This window comes from Neovison vison, chromosome 5 (genome assembly GCF_020171115.1).
Source record: "Neovison vison isolate M4711 chromosome 5, ASM_NN_V1, whole genome shotgun sequence".
Taxonomy (NCBI): Eukaryota; Metazoa; Chordata; class Mammalia; order Carnivora; family Mustelidae; genus Neogale; species Neogale vison.
This window is the reverse complement of record NC_058095.1, coordinates 131,731,737-131,751,176: the sequence shown is the minus strand read 5'-3', so window position 1 is coordinate 131,751,176 and position 19,440 is coordinate 131,731,737. Positions and strand designations below refer to the sequence as shown.

At 38.2% G+C, this 19,440-nt stretch overlaps 1 protein-coding gene across 1 annotated transcript in view; it reads left to right on the top strand.

Annotated features, from left to right (window-relative positions):
• The window catches only part of DACH1 (dachshund family transcription factor 1), a 424,345-nt gene that overhangs the window by 225,738 nt on the left and 179,167 nt on the right, over nt 1-19,440 (top strand). The window contains exon 3 of the mRNA XM_044249859.1: nt 9,058-9,219. Within this exon, the coding sequence (XP_044105794.1) occupies nt 9,058-9,219 (162 nt within the window). The remainder of the gene's footprint in view (nt 1-9,057; nt 9,220-19,440) is intronic.

Below are 19,440 nucleotides of genomic sequence, written 5' to 3'. Positions count from 1 at the left end.
ATCCAAACATTTTAAAAATCTAATTAAATCAATTGAAAAACTGAAAACTGGTATAGGGAGTGTTTCCATTAATGGCCTCAAAGATCAATTTTCCTTTTCTCTGCAGAATATAAATGCGTTTTAAAGGGCAAGAAAAGTCAGTCTAATGGACATTAGGAGACAAATTCACATTCAAAATCTTCAGTCTACCCTGATTCACAATTAAGTTGCTTATTCTAGTTGCTTATCATTTCTGTTATTTAATCATTCAAGGGTGAGGACAGGTATATTTCAATCACAATCTTCCTTTATTTAGAAAGTATGGAAAAGATAAATAACTGAAAATTAGTGTCAGTTTTTTAGACAGCTGGTATTTAAATAAGGATAGGAAGAAAACAGGGAACAGGAAAGGTACTGGTATTTTCAAGTTGTTATGTTGAGCCAAAAGTTCTTCTAAGACTTGGAGTGATTTCAATTGGGTTGTAATTCAAACTTATATGGAGCTTACAATGCACCTTCAACAGAGTTTTGCAAAGAGTCTATAGGAACTGTCAGGAGCAGAAAGATTACTTCACAGTAATGACTGTTGAATTGAACTATGCTTTTTGATGTTTTACTTTCTGAATTGAATTGTTGGACAAGATTAATTGCACACAGTGAGAGTTTTAAATGAATGGCGATGTAAAGCATTAAGTTTCTCTGTATGCCACTTGGGGGGAAAAAAAGCCAGAAGGTTTAAATGAATAAATGCATTTAATGCACAAAATGCCTGTGCTAATTTCAAAACTCCTTTACTAACATCCTTTATTGAAAATAGAAACCCACTTTATTCATCTGTCTTGGTTATATTGCTGTGGTTGAAGTAATTTAATATTCCTGCTTTCCACTAATCTTCTAGTTCAACAGAAGTAAACAATAGGTTTCATAAATTAAAAATACACTCTTCTGAACATGCTTATAAGATTAAAAAAAAACAAGGCAGTAAACATTTATGACTGAAACAAACTAGATTGTTCAAATACTGCCATGATGTATCATGTATATCAATATGGCACTGATATCAGTTAGAATGCAAACAAGGTTTTAAATGATGTGCCCCTTCATTTCAGCTGGAGAATCCGCTTCACACCATCTGCCTATCAGATGGTTAGGAACCAGGACTGCGTATTAATGCCACATGTTCGATTTTCCTCTTTCTTGTAATGGTTAGATTCATATTGCTAATAGCTGTGCATGAGCACTGTCGATGAAATTTCTGTGACGGTGGAGTGATGAGATATTTATAAGCCGCCTGTCTCCCTGAATAATCAGTAGGAAGAATGCCAGACATAAATAACTTATCAATCCCAGAATATTAATAATAACTACCATGGGCTATAACCTACTACATCTTTAAAATGGTTTCTTCTAAATTTGGATAAAAAGTGACATAAACTAATAAAAAAGTCTATCATATGGGAGCTTTGATGGCTTACTATCTCTTGCATATAACTCATTTTATTTAACCATTACATTTTGGGAAATACATTTTATATGGAATGTGATGTAAAAGTAGACAACATATCAAACATTTGGAAGTCATCTTGATGTCTTTGAAACCAAAGATCAAAGATTGGACCTTTCAAGTTAATGAGCAAACAAACAGATCAGAGAAAGAATTTGACAGCAATATGTCTCTTTTATTGATATTTATAATCTATAGTTGTAATCTACTCTTTATCACAAGGGGGACTAACTTATTTGAAATAAATAGAATGGGGATACTTTTCCCTTTTTTAGAAAGAGTCATCAGGATTATATATAGCATTTGAAAGATTTAAAGGCTGTGTTGATAGCATTTTTCTTATGCTTTCAAAAGCTATCTTTGCAAAGTAAAATAAGACTTGTAAGTGGTGACAATGCCTGCTTCTCGTCCCCAAAATAAACCCATGGATTGGTTTTAAGATATTGAATTGGAGTGAAGGCTTTGTATCAATACAGCGCAGAGTGGAGATTTAGTGACTTTAAGATAAATAAGATCAGTGTAGACTACTAAATAAAATGTTTAGACAGAAGCATGGATTTTAGATTTCCATTTGTTCAATGGCTAAATTCTCACTCTATACTGTTAGGTAGCTTTTGCCATAGTTATCTTTTTGTGAGTAACCGAACCAAGGGAAAGAAACATAAGGGCATGATGGATATTCTGGTTACTTTATAATATTTACTACCATTTGTGGAGGGCTAAGAATGTGCCCATGCTTTTGCATATATTATTTTGCCTTTATTCTCCACAACATCCCTATCAAGTCAGAATTGATATCTCTGTTTTAGAGATGAGAATATTGAAGCCTTAAGAATTATATAACTTGGAGCAATATCCTAGATATATCTGATGCCTGTTGTCCAAAGTTTGTATAGCTTTTTGAAGTCCATTTTTTTAACCATCATGTGTCTGTCTACTTCCTATATGATAGTGAGTTTAGGTGACTAGTAATTTCCATGACAGTCGCTTATTCAAGTTGAATTTTAAATATTTGAGTAGAGCATCAAAAAATGAAAGCAAAAGAAATCAGTAAGCCAAGGATAGAATAAAGAAAACTAATAATATGCAGTTAAAAATATACAGAATTTTCTCTGAAGGAGCAGAGCAGCATGAAGCCCACAACAGTGTGTTTGTGTCAAAATTTGGACAACAATATGAAAATCTGTGTTTTAGAATTCTTTGTAAACATCTGCTTATTCTTTTATATTATAAATGTAGAGCTTGTAGATGTAGATTATATTTTTTAGAATTCTATGTTATGTTTTATGTTTTTATACTTTTATATTATAAAGGTAGAGCTCCACATTTCATAGGAAAGAAAAAAAAAAACCAAAATATCTTTGCATGATATAAGGTTTATGGTCTTTACTCTCATTTTGATGTACGATCCCTTTCCTGAAGGCTAACTGGAGGTCTCGGAGTATACAAACTCTGACTTATTATCCTTCCTCTGAAGGAAAATATCTTTTTAAACAAAATATTTCTTTTTTTTTTTTTTTTAAGATTTTATTTATTTATTTGGCAGACAGAGATTACAAGTAGGCAGAGAAGCAGGCAGAGAGAGAGGAGGAAGCAGGCTCCCTTCTGAGCAGAGGGCCAGATGCGGGGCTCGACCCGAGCTGAAGGCAGAGGCTTTAACCCACTGAGCCACCTGGGCGCCCCAACAAAATATTTCTTAATCCATTATCTTATCAGCGTGAAACGAGTGTTAAGTGTACGTTTCTCCCTTGTTGACTGCATTGGATTTAGGATCTTGTAGAATAAAATGAAATTATATCTAACTAAGCTTCGTTTAGTCCATGTTTTTGTTGTTGATGTATGAAATATTTAAATGTTCTTTGAGAGTGTAAAAAAGTAAGTTTGGTGAGGTAAAATAGGTGGGCTAATCATTCGTTAGTGTAGGAGATTATTTATTTGTTCCTTCAGTATATAATCACACACACACACACACACACACACACATGCACACACATTTGTAATTTTTCTCACAGTGAGAGAAGGAAATCTGGTGAAAAACTTACAATTAAAGAATCAGGAGTGATTACTCAAGCTATTTCGGTAACAGTTGCTGTGCATACCGAACAGATTCCTATGTGTAAGTGGTTGCTGGAGCTAATAATACGCAGGATTGCTGCGTCAGTAGCACCAAGTGCTACATTACGTTGGCTGGCTTTTTTGCTTCTGTTGTGGTAGGCTCCAGGCGCAATAAGACTTATTTTTACAAAGTCTACATCCCACTAGAGCAGTCTGTCTCAAACTCTGATTCCTTGGTTGAACCTGATTTAATATTTTAACAAGTTCCCTTGTTGATTCTTAAGCATACTCGCTTTTGAAAACAAGGGCAATGATGATCTGCTTGGTTAATCAACTTTTATTGTAAGATGTGGACACACTTTAGTGTCCATTACAGCACTCAAATAATCTAAGGGCAGTGAACACCAGAATCCGCATGTTTTGTTGCAAGGTGAAAACACAGAGTCCTCAGTCCGTCCCAGACATAGTCTGCGAATGTGTGTCTGGGGGAGACCAGCTCTCACTTTGTCATACGAGGCAGCTGGACTTGGTGTTGACTATCACTTTGAGAAACCCGGAATCACCTAGTTCTGAGATAAAAATGGTTGGTCTGGATTGGGGAGAGTTAAAGCACTTTTAAATTTGCAATATAATGTACTCAAGGGAGGGATACTGAAGGTGGACAGGACAAAAATCTGTGAATCTGAGGCAGAGGGAACAAATGCTCTGTGAAAAGGGTGAGGCAGGGAGGGAATGGTGCAGGACAAACGGCGTGGGTTGCCAGTATTTACACAAGTAGACGATCCTCGATGGCAGGTAAATGTTTTCACGGTTTGAATTCTTTTTTTTTTTTTTTTTAAAGATTTTATTTATTTATTTGACAGAGCTCACAAGAAGGCAGAGAGGCAGGCAGAGAGAGAGAGAGAGAGGAAGAAGCAGGCTCCCCGTGGAGCAGAGAGCCCAGTGTGGGACCCGATCCCAGGACTCTGGGATCATAACCTGAGCCAAAGCAGAGGCCTTAACCCACTGAGCCACCAAGGCGCCCCACGGTTTGAATTCTTTATGTAGACTGAAAGCTAGAGTTATTTTGGGAATTTATTATAATTTTTTTTCAAAGGGATCTTCATTTTGGAACAAAATATACAATGGGACCTCTTTCTAAGAGCAAGTCGGAGGGGATTTGACGATTACATCAGAGATCTGGAAGGGCCATTGCAAGGCCAACAGGAAGTACAGTAAACACAGAGGGTGGGGTGGGTGAGCCATTTGGTGATCCTCTCCAGCCCTAGGCAGAGGTAACGTGGGAGAGTCCTGCTTTGTATTAGATTCACGAAATTTGCTACTCCTAGTATTTTCACATTGATTGTAACATCAACAAAATGTTTTAATAACACCTATTGTTTAAACAGTGACCATGTTTCTCCTGTGGCTGTCCAAGTAATCTAGTTTCAGAAGTGTTTTTTCATTCAGTGACAATGTGTGGCAGGCATGGTGGTCAATGTTTGGGATGCATATATTAGGGACATGTTTCTGTGCTTTTGGTGTTAGAACCTAGAGGAGCTAGCCTTAAACCCGCCGTCCCCGTTGGCACCTCCCATCCTTCCTCCCACAAAAGAGCATTAAAGAATTCAAGGGACTGAGTTTCTCCTCTCAGATTGCACACTGAAATGACTTGGGGAACAGTGAAATCCACTCCCCAAATATGCAGATGCAGGAGTCCCAGCCAGGACGTCCTATGTTAGGACTCAGCCATTTGAGTGGCTTGAAAGCGCCTTGGGTGATTCTGCTGCACAAAGGACGGCAAGCAGGTTGCCATCCTTCAAGGATGAAGCAGGTTGAGAACACAAACGACAGAATGGCTGGTTCTCCTCTTGAGGGAGTAGTAAGGAGGGTCAGTTCTTCACAAGAAGTGAGTTTTGAGCTGATTCTTGAAATGGTGATTATTGTTTCCCAGGTAGATTGAAGAGTCGGGAGGCTGAGGCTGCTACTCCCGGAGCCGCAGATAATGGACACGTGACTGGTCTGGGGCAGGGATGGGAGAGCTTTTGTAGAAATAGGAACATGTCCCACGTCTGTCTTGAAAGGAATGTAGAGTCCGCTAGAGGAGATGGGAGAAGGCCGACGTGTCTAGAGCACAGAGAGCAAGTGGGAGCTGGGGGAGGGGGGTGGAATGTGCTGCACAGATAGGCAAGTCACCGAGTGCGACGGGTCCTGATGGCCACGTGAAACACCGGCTTGCTCCCAAGAGCAGGCATTGAATGTCGTGATTGGATTTTCCTTTCCACAAGGTTATGGTGATTGCTGTACGAAGACTAAGAGATTGGAAGTGGGGACAGTGCCAGCTGTTGAGAGATTATTACAGGGCTCCCCGGAAGAAAGGGTGGCAGTCGGCACTAGAGGGAGCCGGGGAAATGGAGAAAATTGCTTGGATCTGAAAGCTATTAAAGAATTAAGAATTGTGAGCCAGGTGAGTTAGTGGGCCTAAAATCAGCAACGGCTGAAAATGTCATCGCTTTTTTTCCTGACTGCATTAAACTAGACTAAAAATTCAATCCTTATAAGTATTATATGGTTCAGTGATAGCATGTATAGGTCACATGCTTCCAGTCATCCCCCTTATCTGTGGTTTCCTTTCCCCCCGTTTGGCCAACTGCGGTCTGGAAGCAGATGATCCCCCTTCCGACAAATCATCAGAAGGTCATTAGTAGCCCAACGCTATGTCACAGCGCTGGCGTCCTTCCTTCATCCTTCCCTCACTCCACTCCATCACACAGATAGCTTATCATCGCACGTCATCACGAGAAGGGCGAGTGCAGTATGATGAGATATTCTGAGGGGGAGAGAGAGACCACATTCATGTAACTTTTATTACAGTTTATTGTTACAATTGTCCTATTTTGCTGTTAATCTCTTACTTCCCAATTTGTAAATTAAACGTTGTCATAGGTATGAACGTATAGAAAAAAACATGGTATATAGAAGATTCAGCACCATCTGTGGTTTCAGGCAACTGAGGGGGTTCTTGGAACGTACCTCCCATGGACAAGGGGGGGAACCACTATGTATCTTTTGAAATTTGTATTTGAAATGTAAAACTGCAGGGTTAGACGGTCAAGTGGACAAATAGAATAGTACCATAAATAAGATCGGATACATAAAATTGTAAAAAAATATATTTTTGAAGGTCAAGGGTTAGTGTCACCAGCTAAGGAGAAGATTCTTCTAGCTGAGGGGGGCGTGGCCAGTCCATCATATCCTGCAGGAAGCAGCTAGGACTGGACTTTCTGAGGGAGTAGAGTGCCGGGCATGCCTAGTATTTAACAACATGATATGCCCGGGGGCACTTGGGTGGCTCAGTCGGTTGAGCATCTGACTCTTGATTTCAGCTCAGTCATGCTCTCATGGTTGTGGGATCAAGCCCCACATAAGGCCCCGGCTGAGCGTGCTGCTGTTTAAGATTCTGTCTCTCTCTCCTCTTCTCCTGCCCCCCGTCCATGCTCTCTCTGTCTCTCAAAATCAAAATATGATATGGCCTTCTTCATGCGATCTATCTCATTTAATCCTCATATTGTGGCTACATCATGCATAGTTATATTTCATGCTACTGAATTTGACTCAGATGTGTATAGTAATAATAACAATCATATCTCAAGTTGTAGTTTTATCTTCCTTATTTGAATGTTATTACCAAGATTTACCTGCTGCATAAAAACAAAGATAAAAGGGCACCTGGGTGGCTCAGTGGGTTAAAGCCTCTGCCTTCAACTCAGGTCATGATCCCAGAGTTCTGGGATCGGCCCGCATGGGGCTCCCTGCTCGGTGGGGAGACTTCTTCCCTTCCTCTTTCTCTCTGCTTGCCTCTCTGCCTACTTGTGATCTCTGTCTGTCAAATAAATACATTAAAAAAAATGTTAAAAACAAAAAGCAAAAAAGGTAAAGACCTGGAACTGTCATCAGTTAGAGATGGAGCAACACCAGGCAAAGACAGGAAGGGGCATGTGAGATGGTCATATTTGTGACAAGGCAAAATCAAGGAAGAGAGAGCTGCTGGGAAACACGAGGAGAATTTTAACAGGAAAGAGAATGTTCTGAAACACCTTTGAAGGAAATGAGTAACTGGGGAGTAAATTCAATCATAGGAAGATGAGAGAATCAGTTCAAGTTGGGACTTAAAAGGCAACAAATGTACACGCCAGACCCAGATGAATTCTTTGAGTTTACATCAGTGCCTTTTTAGAAGGTAGTTATCAGTTTTTCACTCAAAGATCTATTCTGAAGGTCTTGTTGCATTGGGGTGAAAGTTGTCAAGGCCTCTTTGGTCTGATATGAAGGAAAGGTGAGTTCTTCTAACCTCTAAAAAATAGAGATTTCTAGGAAAACAACAACAACAACAGACTTTCTTACAGTTTCTGCGGCTGTAACTTATTTGCTGTAGTAACTAGAAGTGATGATTAGTGGGGAGGAAAATAGGAGAGAGGTGTTCCGGCTCCAATCCACCAGCTGGGAGTGCAAATAAATCACACAGATAAATTCAAACGGAGCTGAAGCGCTGTAGTCACAAACTCTGAAGCAGCCATAGCAAAAAAAAAAAAAGAAAAAAGAGGATGGGGAGCAGGGTTATATATCCTGGACTGCAAAAGTTTTAGAATTAGGGGAGATTATTCAGATGTTGCAAAGTCTGTCATTTTGTAGGCGAGGGATGCCAGGATGAAAGGAACTGACCTGGTTAAAAAAAAAAAAAGTTCACAGCTTTAAGAAAAACAAACCCATCCCCTGCTCCAGAACCTCAGCGGGCTATGTATGGCCTGTCCATAAGGCATGGCCCTCGCTTTCTGTTCGGCCACAGTCTGGCCTCAAATTCTGTTTCTAGTCTCATGTCCACTCCTACGTCCCACTCTCTGGATGAGCAAAGGTGAACTGTTCTGGACAAACATGGCATAGTGGTTCGAAGTGTTCGCTCTGGGGCTGGAAGTCTGGCAGCCGGGAGGTCAGGGAAGGGAGCCATGGGGCAAAGCTGTTCCAGACAAAGGGAAAGGCACGTGTGAAGGCACAAGCTCGCAGAGGCAGGGCACGTGTGTCTATTGGTGGCATGTGCAAGTGGCTGGAGGGTGGCCTGAGGATGAAGAAAATGGAGTGATTAGGTAGGTTTACACTTCCTAGTGAAAGGTTTTGTGAACTGAGCTAAGCAGTTCAGACATCCCTCCCCTCCCCGCTTTCTCTAGGCAGCTGCAGAGGATTTTAAACAGGGAGTAACATATTCAAACTGGTCTGTTTGAGAGATCTGGATGCATTTCTACCTCGATCCTTCTACGTATGCATGATGTTTCTGCGAATATTTAATTTGGGAGTTTAGAGTGCATTCTCCCCATCCTCTCAATGTTTTCTCTTGGGCTGGTGGGGAGTGAACACAGGTTATCAGAGTGGCGCCCAGAGGAGTCAGGATACTCTCATCTGTTTGTATATGTGCTCTATAAAGTACATGGGCTGGTACATGAAAGATCAGAATTTGAATTATCTTGTTTTTAATTCATTCTTTTAAGGTCTGACAGCAGCAGCCGCAGCAGCTGCCGCTGCTACCAATGCAGCCATCGCCGAGGCAATGAAGGTGAAAAAAATCAAATTGGAAGCCATGAGCAACTATCATGCCTCTAATAGCCAACATGGAGCAGATTCCGAAAATGGGGACATGAATTCGAGTGTCGGTAAGTTGTACGTTCACAGAAACTTTTGTGATCTTGTAGGTACCAAATTACCTCCTTTTCAGGAACAGAACCATCAAGTGCCCATTCAAGAAGCTGGTCCTTTTAGCTTAGAAAATAGTGGATATTTTGGAGGTGCTATTTGCCCCTCTAACAACAGGCATTCTGAATAAATAATGAGCAACATAATTTTTTAACACAGGGTCAGCTTTCTGTAGGCAGTGTCTACTAACAGCATTCAGTTAATATCTTTTGTAATACAAGTAAGTTCTAATAGTCAGAATTTTAGTTGATTTGAATTTAGTGTAGTTCTTTTTTCTTCATCTTTTATAGAGAGCGTGTGTGAGTGGTAGGGAATGGCAGAGGGAGAAAACAAATCTTTTCTTTTTTTTTAAGATTTTTATTTATTTATTAGACAGACAGAGATCACAAGTAGGCAGAGAGGCAGGCAGAGAGAGAGATTGGAGGAAGCAGGCTCCCCGCTGAGCAGAGAGCTGGATGCAGGGCTCGATCCCAGAACCCTGGGATCATGACCCAAGCCAAAGGCAGAGGCTTTAACCCACTGAGCCACGCAGGTGCCCCGGGAGAAAAAAAATGTTAGGCAGGCTCCACGCCCAGTATGGAACCCTAGGCAAGGCTCTATCTCACGACCCTGAGATCATGATCTGAGCCAAAATCAAGAGTCTGACATTTAACTGACTGAGCCACCCAAGAGCCCCAATAATCAGAAGTTTTAAAGATTGACTAGCATAATTACAGGCAAACCCATACTTTATCTTTTTAATTCCTGATAGATTTGTTATGAAATAAGTTTGCATCAGCATCGGGACATATAAACTCAAGTCTTTCATGTGTTGCCAAGAATGAGAATTATGTTGAGAGTTAATTCTTTATATATATATATATATGTGACCATTATCAGCATCTCTCATTGTAAATATACAACTTCAATTTCTCCTGATTGTTTTTTTTTCCTTGAGGTTTGGAGAAAGAGATGAAAAGTGAATAGTCATTGTTTAAATCCAAACCAACAGCTTTCACTTTGCAGAACTCACTTGGGTAGTTCATTTTTCAAATACAACTTCACATGTGAGTTAACATTTTTATTGATGATATCTTTTGCGTGTCTGTGTCGGTGAAATCAAATGTATTCTGCCACTGCCCTGTATCGTTTCTCTTTAAAATTTAGAAATCGTGCTCAAAATATAATTTAGCAAGAGAAATTTGGCTATTACAAGATATGTATAAGATACTCTACCAAAATATGTTCATGAAGGATGCAGTCATTCTTGGCAGTTCGATTAAATTTTCTTCTCCATGCAGTGTTTTAATAGATTATTTCTTTGGATACTCAGTGGCTCTTTACCTTCTGTCCAATGTCAGAGAGTTAAGAGTATATGAAGGAATACTACAGATTATAGTAATAATCATTCTTACAACAGTTCCATGGGAGCATACGATAGATATTAATATTAGCATAGGAAGTAATTGTCAAATATATACACAATATGCAAAATACCATTGCTGCAGTGATGCCAAAGGGTAGCTTCTAAAGGAGAAAAGGGGAAAATAGAACTTTCCCCATAGCACTACGCAAAGGAAATATAAAAGGGGCAGTGATAATGGGGCTGATTTGAGAATAGATTATAGAGAAGGTGGCAGTTCTTAGAAGGATGAAATGATGTGGAATAGAGCCAAAGCTATGGCCTTACAGCTGGAAGGGATGAAGGAAAACATGACTGCTTGCATTTGTGCGGGTCCTAGAGAGAGGATAGAGGGCTGCGGGTTGTTAAGGTCATGTTCAAACACATAAATTCAGACTTTTGATAATTAAAAACTGTTTTGAAATAAAATGAATGAATTATAATTCTCTTTTTGGAACTATTAAGTACATTAAAAAAAAAAATAAGCAGCCTCCTTCTTTGGCCAGTAAAGTAGAACAAAATTAGACACTTTTAAAAAACAAGTAATTGGCCACTATAAATTTTAGTTACCATTGCAAAACAATCTGGATTGTTTTCAGAATTTTAGAAGAGTAAGTGTTTAATGCAGGATGTTCTTGCTAGTTGGTGTTGGGAATGGGGATATTTAAATTAAGCAATTTAATAACATTGAAAACAAAAGATATTAAAACATGATAATCTCTGTTTGAATTTCCTGAGCAGCAGAACAGAAGTTGACTTTGGAAAATCCAACAGGCATAAGATAAGGAGAACATGGTTCATAATTAGGCATTGACATACATTTCATATTTGCTATTATGGAATAACATTTGCCTACTGACCAAATTGTGGTTTACCTTAATGATTCTGGCACATGGGCTACCATAATGACTTAAACAAAGAAGCAGTTTGATTTTTCTTTCGTGTTCTATTGGCGGAAATCACTTTTCTTCCATCAAGGTATTTAGTTGGCTCTTCATGTTGCTTTTTGGTTTTGACCCCCACCGTCCAACACCAATTTGAATCAGGAGCAGAAATTTATTTGAATTTTCCTACGGAGTCTTAATATTTTTAGAGTGTGTTAACATTGGTGTCTTTGCTAGTCCTTGAGGCAGGTAGATCATTTCTGTTAGATATATGTAGCTGATTTGGGGGGGGGAGAAATGTTATCATTGTCATTTTTATTCTAGTCTCACATGCCGCTGTCATCTGAGAATTTATGATTTATTATCCTTCCAGAGCACACCCCCTCCCTCCTTTTCTAGAGATCAGTGAAAGAAGGTTTGGTGGAGGGGTTGGGTGAGGAAGGTACAGGGAACTCCTGGGTTTTGAGTTGAGTTCACATAGATCAAAGTAGTTGCTGAAGTGGGCTGTTGCTTTATACGGCCCCCCATCTTCTCTGTTTCTGACAGCAGTGCCTGCCTCTTGGGATGTGTTCAGCAATTACCTGTTCTGTGACTTGGGAAGTTACGTAAACTTTCTGAGCCTAACATTGCATATTGGGGGAATGGCATAATAATATCTACACCACGAGAATTAAAGGAGATCCTGTTAGCCCAGTGTTTATTTATTACGTCTGCTTATCCCATTGTTTGGTCACCAGTAAGGTTATCATACTGGTACTGCTTTTGCTATTATTATTATTCCAAATTTTCCCTCCTGAGAATTACCTTCTTCCTCTTTCTACAACCATGAACTATTTCCTTCTCTGTTTCCCTTTGTCTCTGTTAGGTATTTGTTAAGCTGTAGTCTTGTCAGTAAATTGAGGGGGGAGCTTTTGTGTCCTTTGAATTTTGTTTGCATTTGACTTTAGCTCATTCTAGTAACACAAAATGATTATAATTCCGTCCCAGTACTCAGGGAGCGTCCAGTCTATGGGAGGAATGGCTACGTAAGCAGGCAGTCAAAACAGGATCCAGGAGTATCAGCTAGCTAGCGCAGGAAGTGGTATAGAAGCTTCCAGGAGGAATCTCAAGAATCTCAAAGGCCTATATTTCAGAATACAACCTTACCGCTCTCATGAATCTATCAATTGTCTCTTTGAAGGAGTGAAGCCCCTCGGAGGGGTGCTACTTACATGATGTATTGTTGCTGCTCAGCCCTGCCTGAATACTGTGACATTTTTGAGATCACTTCAGGGTTCGTTTTTCTCTCGTACTCATCTGGCTCATAAGTTCTGGTGAACATTTTAGGTTCTCCTGTGTAGGAACATTACCTGAGTTCCCACTCCCAAACCCCCACCTCGGGTGTAAGTAAATCCATATTGCCTCAGAAAACAGATTTTGTGTAAGTTTGGTTTGGTTTGATTTGGCTTAGTGAGGTGAAGGGATCTTTTCATTACACATGACTCCTTCCCATTCTTAATATGAATTGTCAAAATTAACCAAAAAGAAAAAAAAAAAAAGAAGGTCTTTAGAGCAGTTGATGACACTGACAAATTATTATTTTTTATCCCAATTTTACATGGTAACCTTGAGCTCACATCTTTCCACCAGAATGATCATTTTAGGAAGAAGTGAGGACTTCGGGGTAGATCCGAGTGAGGCATCAGCACACTGAGTAAAATATATGGCCGTGTCTCCATTCTCCCTCATCCACAATCAATTGGATTCTTTTAGTTTAATATTTACTTGCTAAGATGAGATGCTAGTCTGCATGGTGATAAACAGTCCGCTCCTGGCATCTGAAGGTGACCTGTCAGTTCATATGGACAAATCTCCTGCTTACTGAAATGTACAAAATAAATCATTAAAGCAGGCAGGTGCTCATTCCCAGATTTAAATCACCATAGATTTATGATTTGAATTAATGCTTCATTTGGCCAAAGAAATAGATGCTGAGACAAATGATATGCACTGGTTGGGGTTTCCATACTGTAGCCATCCTGATATTGATTACTGAGATGTCTTTGCAATCTCTTGTTTATATCAAGTACTATCTTGTGACAGGTTGGCTGATATGAGCTACATTGCAGATAAGAAGGAAAAATGTCCTGGATTCTTTTTAGTGGCAACACTATCCACAACATACAGGCCAGATAAATTGCTATTTTTTTGCTTTAGGGACTGATCTACATAACCAGCTTAAAAAAGTGCTGCTTGGAAATTGGGACTAGGATATTGGAAAGGCAGAATTTAAAACCGGTGAACCCAAGGTCAATCCCATAGTATCTATAGCTGTGTTTTTATCTGCTTATCTCTTTTGGGGGGCATCATGCACATTTTTGAGGGTACTAAATTAATCACAGTCGATTTAATCTAAATAAAGGAAACTTATTTTTACTTCTAGTTTTTAAATGCTATATAAATATTGACACAGTGAGCATCTCGGTAGTTTCTGTGTTATTTAAATACTTGCTAAACCTAATATCTTATTCCCTTAACTAATGATAACAAAGGAAATGACTCTTCAAAGATAAATACATTAAATATTATTCCCAAGTGCAAGACTTTGTGCACTATAATTTACCAGGAGCAGGAAAAGACTGCATTTTTACCTTCTCTTAACATTTTATTTAAGGAAAACACTATGTACACAGTTTAAAGAATGCTTGGAGGATTTAAGAGGGACCTTTGCCACTAGCTAATATCTGACTCATAGAACTGGTAAACAGCTATCAACAATAGTAGATGGCTTGCTTAGTAGGAAATGAGTTCATATCTATTCAAAATGTGATCTCAAAACAGATGTCCCAAGAAAATCTCATTGTTTAAACTATAGTCAGAAACCCCTAACTGCTGTTATTTCTTTAAGGAAGTGAAGTCATCTTAAGGCTTCAGAATGTCTCTTTCTGAACACCGTGGAACACAAGCAAGAGTATGCTGATGCAATAAACCACCAAATCCACACTCCTCACGTGCCTGAGATGTACGATTTGTTTTCATTCGCTCAAGGTTGCAATCGTTAACAGGGATGTGGGAATTTCAAAGCAAACACAAAAACTTGAGTTTGGGATGAACAGCTGTGTTCTTCCTTAATATTCTTTACTCCTTATTTCTGTCCATCAACAGCAGTAACAACACCACCACCATCACCAAAAAGGAGGCAAAGAAAAGCCAGGCAGATAGGAGATAAAATTATCTTACCCAGCTGACCATCCTCTTTTTTAAAACACACACACACACACACACACACACACACACACACACACTCCTGCAGAAGTAGAATAGTTTATGCTGTAGTCATTTCCTTTCTTCTAACTCACGTGTGTATTTGGAAGGAAAAATTAATTTTATGATCTCAGGAAAAAGTCTTGGAGACCTTGAGAAAGCAAATAAAAGGAAACTGAGTACACAGGCCACCAAGCAGAGCTCTGCAGTTGCACATTGGATCCTCTGCCTTGGCAATGTTAATGAACCTCAAATCCTTCCTATAATTAGATGAGGGAATTGCTTATATTTTCAAACAGATGATGCTGCTATAATGAAACGATTGACAGGGAATTTAAGAGTGTCTACAGTAGTCATTTGGTTTCTGTTATAAAAAAAAAAAAGTTTAAAAAGAAGATTGGCTTTAGACATAGGTCCTGAGAGAGGTAGTAATTTACATAGCATGCTATGACAGGTGTCTTTGTATAGTAAGGAAATAAAATGGAAGACTAGAGAAATGATGGGCAGGTACAGCAATTTTTTGGGGAGGGGTGTCCTATGCTTTTTCTGCTTAGGTTTTTTAAAAGGGGCCGAGGCTCAAGAGATGGTTCCGGATTGAGTGCACAGCTGTAACTGCTGATGAGCTAATTGCTCCTTATCTCTCAGCCCCATTCATCTTCATTTTTTACCAATTACTGAGAATTATCTGTGTTCTCAGTTGGATATGAGAGTTAATCCTTTTTGGTTAAGCTGGCAGTACTGTGAGCAGATTCCAAATCGGAGGGTGAAAAAGCCAAAGCAAGCTTGCTCTAAAAATGTCTCCAGTTCAATTACAGTATCACTGATTCATAAGAAATTTGCCATTGTTTAACAGATTAAATGTGGAAAGTTTTTTTTTTTTTCCAAACTTTCTTAATGTTTCACTGCCTAACAATGATTTGTAAGATCCTTCTTCCTGTCTGATGAGTAAATTTAACAATATGAACAGCCAGGGTCTTGTAAACATGGAAACACACACACAAGACTACCCTAAAAGGCCAAAAGGATTCTGACACATGGAATGAGACATATTTTAGAACCGATAGCTGTCAATTTATATATAAACACTTTAAATTGATGCTTTTGCTCTGTGACTTCACATATGGTGAGGAAAGTATGTCCAAACATAAACCTTTTCACAAATGTCACATTAGTGAGATTTTAATGGAAGGACCACAGAAGCATCTCTTGAAAGTGTAGGAACTGCCATGATTCGTAATTCGATCGATTGTGAGTAAGCCATATGGTTCACATCATTCCCTATGCAAAAGATGTCTTCATATCCTGACATTTCTCACAAAATTGCTTAGCCCAACATTAAAAATCTAAGAAGTAGTAAGCTACTCTTTCATACATTTCAATGCATTTGTAGATATTTAATACTTCTGGCATTTTTCTTTATTAACTATTTTAAATATGGTAATCTAATGTGCAAATATAAAGAACAGACAGCTAACCTGAAATTGTCAAAAATTAGTGTCTAAAATTTAAACATCTTCTAACATGATCAAGGTAAGTCCTTTTAGATGCATCCACAAACTGAGATGGGAGAGCGGAGAGCAAAATATGACAGAAGATTTAGCTTCTAGTAGTAACATAGCTAATAAATAACTCAGCTACTCAGATAAGTCTCTTAATTTCTCAGCTTTTTTATTAATAAATAAGCAGCTTGATGCTCAGTTACCCTCTTGGCTCTAAAATTCTTTGATTTTTGAAAACTCCATAGAAGATAAAAGGCAAGAAGGTATACTTTATGGTGATTTCTAAAATAAAACACAAACCTGAAATAATGTAAATGTTCAAAATAAGACACCATTAAGTATATTTTAATACACAATTTCACATACTATTACAGCCATTACACATGATAGGTAAGGGCTGGAAAATATTTAATTTGAATATAAAAATGATACAGAATTTTATACCCTTGTAATATATATTTATATATATATCCCCATTTCATTAGAGTTGGAAGGAACTGAGCATGTTATTGTGGTAGAATTATGAATAGTTTCTCAAAAAGTATAAGATAGTGTTAAATTAGATTTTTTTTTAATTAGATTATTTTTAAATGACACATGAGTATGTTAAAAACTGGTCATTTTATTAGGCCCCATTTCATGATTTTCTAGAAAATGCATCATTTTCCATTTTTTCTCATGACTTTTAAAATATCTTTATTGGTTATGTAAAAGAAGAGAAATACCAATGATCATAACAGTGACTATTTATGGAAAAAATACATTTCAATTAAAAAAACAATTTTCTCACTTAAAAATTTTTGAGCACATATTTCTAAATCCATGGTTATACATTAATAAAATAACCAGAGTTTGATCAGTAACACAAACTAGCTTCCTGTATGAATTACTAAATATATTTCATGATATAGATAAGTGGAATGCAGAGAACATTTCCACTTTTTATTTAGTATCTGCTTCATTTTCATGAAGTTCATTAATTGATATGGGCAGTTGAAGAACATAATTAGGAAACACTAGCCTAATGTTTTAGTTTTAGTTTTAATGTTGTTTATTCCTACTAATGACAGGACAGTGAAGTAACCCTGATAATTCAAGCATTTCGTATTAAAAAATGGGAATTAAAATATTTTATTTGATATTCTATTCTTATTATCATAAAACATAAGGAAATGCAGGATATACTCACTTGGATATATTATAGTCTAGACTCCATCTCATTCTAGCAGATCAAGAGCATTTATGACAGCCTTGGAAAGACAATTTTCATTGAGGGGAGCCCTAAAAATGATCCTTGTCAATCTATACCAACATGGCTTAATGTTCATATAAACTTCAAAAATATAGTGGGAGCAAGCATTTCAGTTTAAAATAACCTCAGGCCTTCTTCAACCCTTTTAATGTCAGATAACTCATTTTATTCATTAATATGACTGTTTTATCTGTTTTACATTTTAACTTCATATGACGATACACAATTACATGGAATCTTTGACTTTGGGTTCTGTAAATTATAACATATATATATGTTTAGTGATAGAAGTTTCAAATATCCCAGGATGACCTGATACTAGAAAGTTTTTTCTTGGAGATGTCACTAGGGTGTTCATAGTCCAACATCCCTGTGAATGCGAGCCCCCACGTTTATAACTCAGAGCCCTCTTTCCCTGTCACCAGATAGGGCGCTGCACAGTTTGTGCAACTGATTCTTCTCCAAAGTGTCCAAATATTCCAAAATCGTACAGAGTCATCTGTCTGAATCCTGGCCTGTCAAATTGAATACAAAATGGAATAACTAAATGGTAATAAGTAAATAATGCTGTCGTTGACATCAGTGCCTGAAAGTGTCAATTCACTTAGGATGAAATAATGTGGCGTACATAATCTTGCAGACTCTAGATGCCCCCCCTCCCTATGCCCCCCCACCGCCCCATGAACCTCGATCATTTGGAAAAGAGGAAAGAAGAGAGGACTTAAATATGGTTTTCTTTAACAGCAGGTTATAATGGAAACACAGACCCTTACATCCAGTGCTGAGAGAATTACCAGTTTGATAATGATTAGGAATGTTGTTATTAAAACAGTATGTGCAGTTCATTTTCAACAGTTTTGAATTAGAGTGTGCACTAATGAAACAGATACGGTTTCCTTCACAAAGGGCAGATCTGTGAGTTAATATCGCTGCAGCAGTGCCTCGCAGACCCTGCCTTTAGCTCTATTTGTATTTCACAGCATGATAAGCAAAGAGTGTTGATTTCCAAGGATCCCGCTGATGAAAGGTAATGGCATTATTACATCTTTATCTCAAAAGCAGAACTGAGTGGTAAATGATTTTTTTTCTCTGTTGCACAAAAGATTTCTTGGTTAGAAAGCCTTTTTTATTTCTTGACTCGTTTTGGTCTTGGAAATGAGATGTTATTATTTAATGTCTGCACAGCAAGCTTGAAAGCACCTAATAGCGAATGGATTGGAAGTGAAGTACCTCCTGCTCTCAGATATGGATCTTCTCAGTCACACGCTGTACCAGCTGTCATCCCAGCCATACTGCTGTGATTTAATTAGTCTGTTTATGTCCTTTCTAATAATATTTCCATCTCTATGAAAGGGCAAATGCGACAGGGACTTTTTCCCTTTCTGGTTCTGCAGACTGGAGAATGTGGCCTACATCTGATATGTGGGGGCACAGGATTGAATCACCATTCCTGTCACTTCAAGCTGTTGATAAATTGTTCAGCCAAGAAGTGTACTTACTTCCTTGGGGTCATTTGTAGTCTGGGAGTGATAATCTGCATAGGGACAAAGGAGAGGATTTGTGTGTATATGTGTGTGTATTCAGCCATATATATATGTTAGGTGTTGATATATATATATATATATATATATATATAAAATGAAGGTGTTGAAAAGTTAAAACAAATGATAAGAAAATGTGAGCTCCGTATTCTTACCAACGCTGTGCATGTTTTTATGGCACATATTTAAGTCTTTTCTTCAATTGAGTTCTGGCAAAATTATAACATTTCAGGAATTCACAGGAAAGTTTTCCACTTTTTCTAAATGAGGCTTCAAGAAACGGGTTGTTCATCTGAAATGTTACATGTAGAACTGCATTGATTGGGATCTTTGGGAAAATCTGTTTTATACAATATATTACATTTCAGGATATCCAGGGAA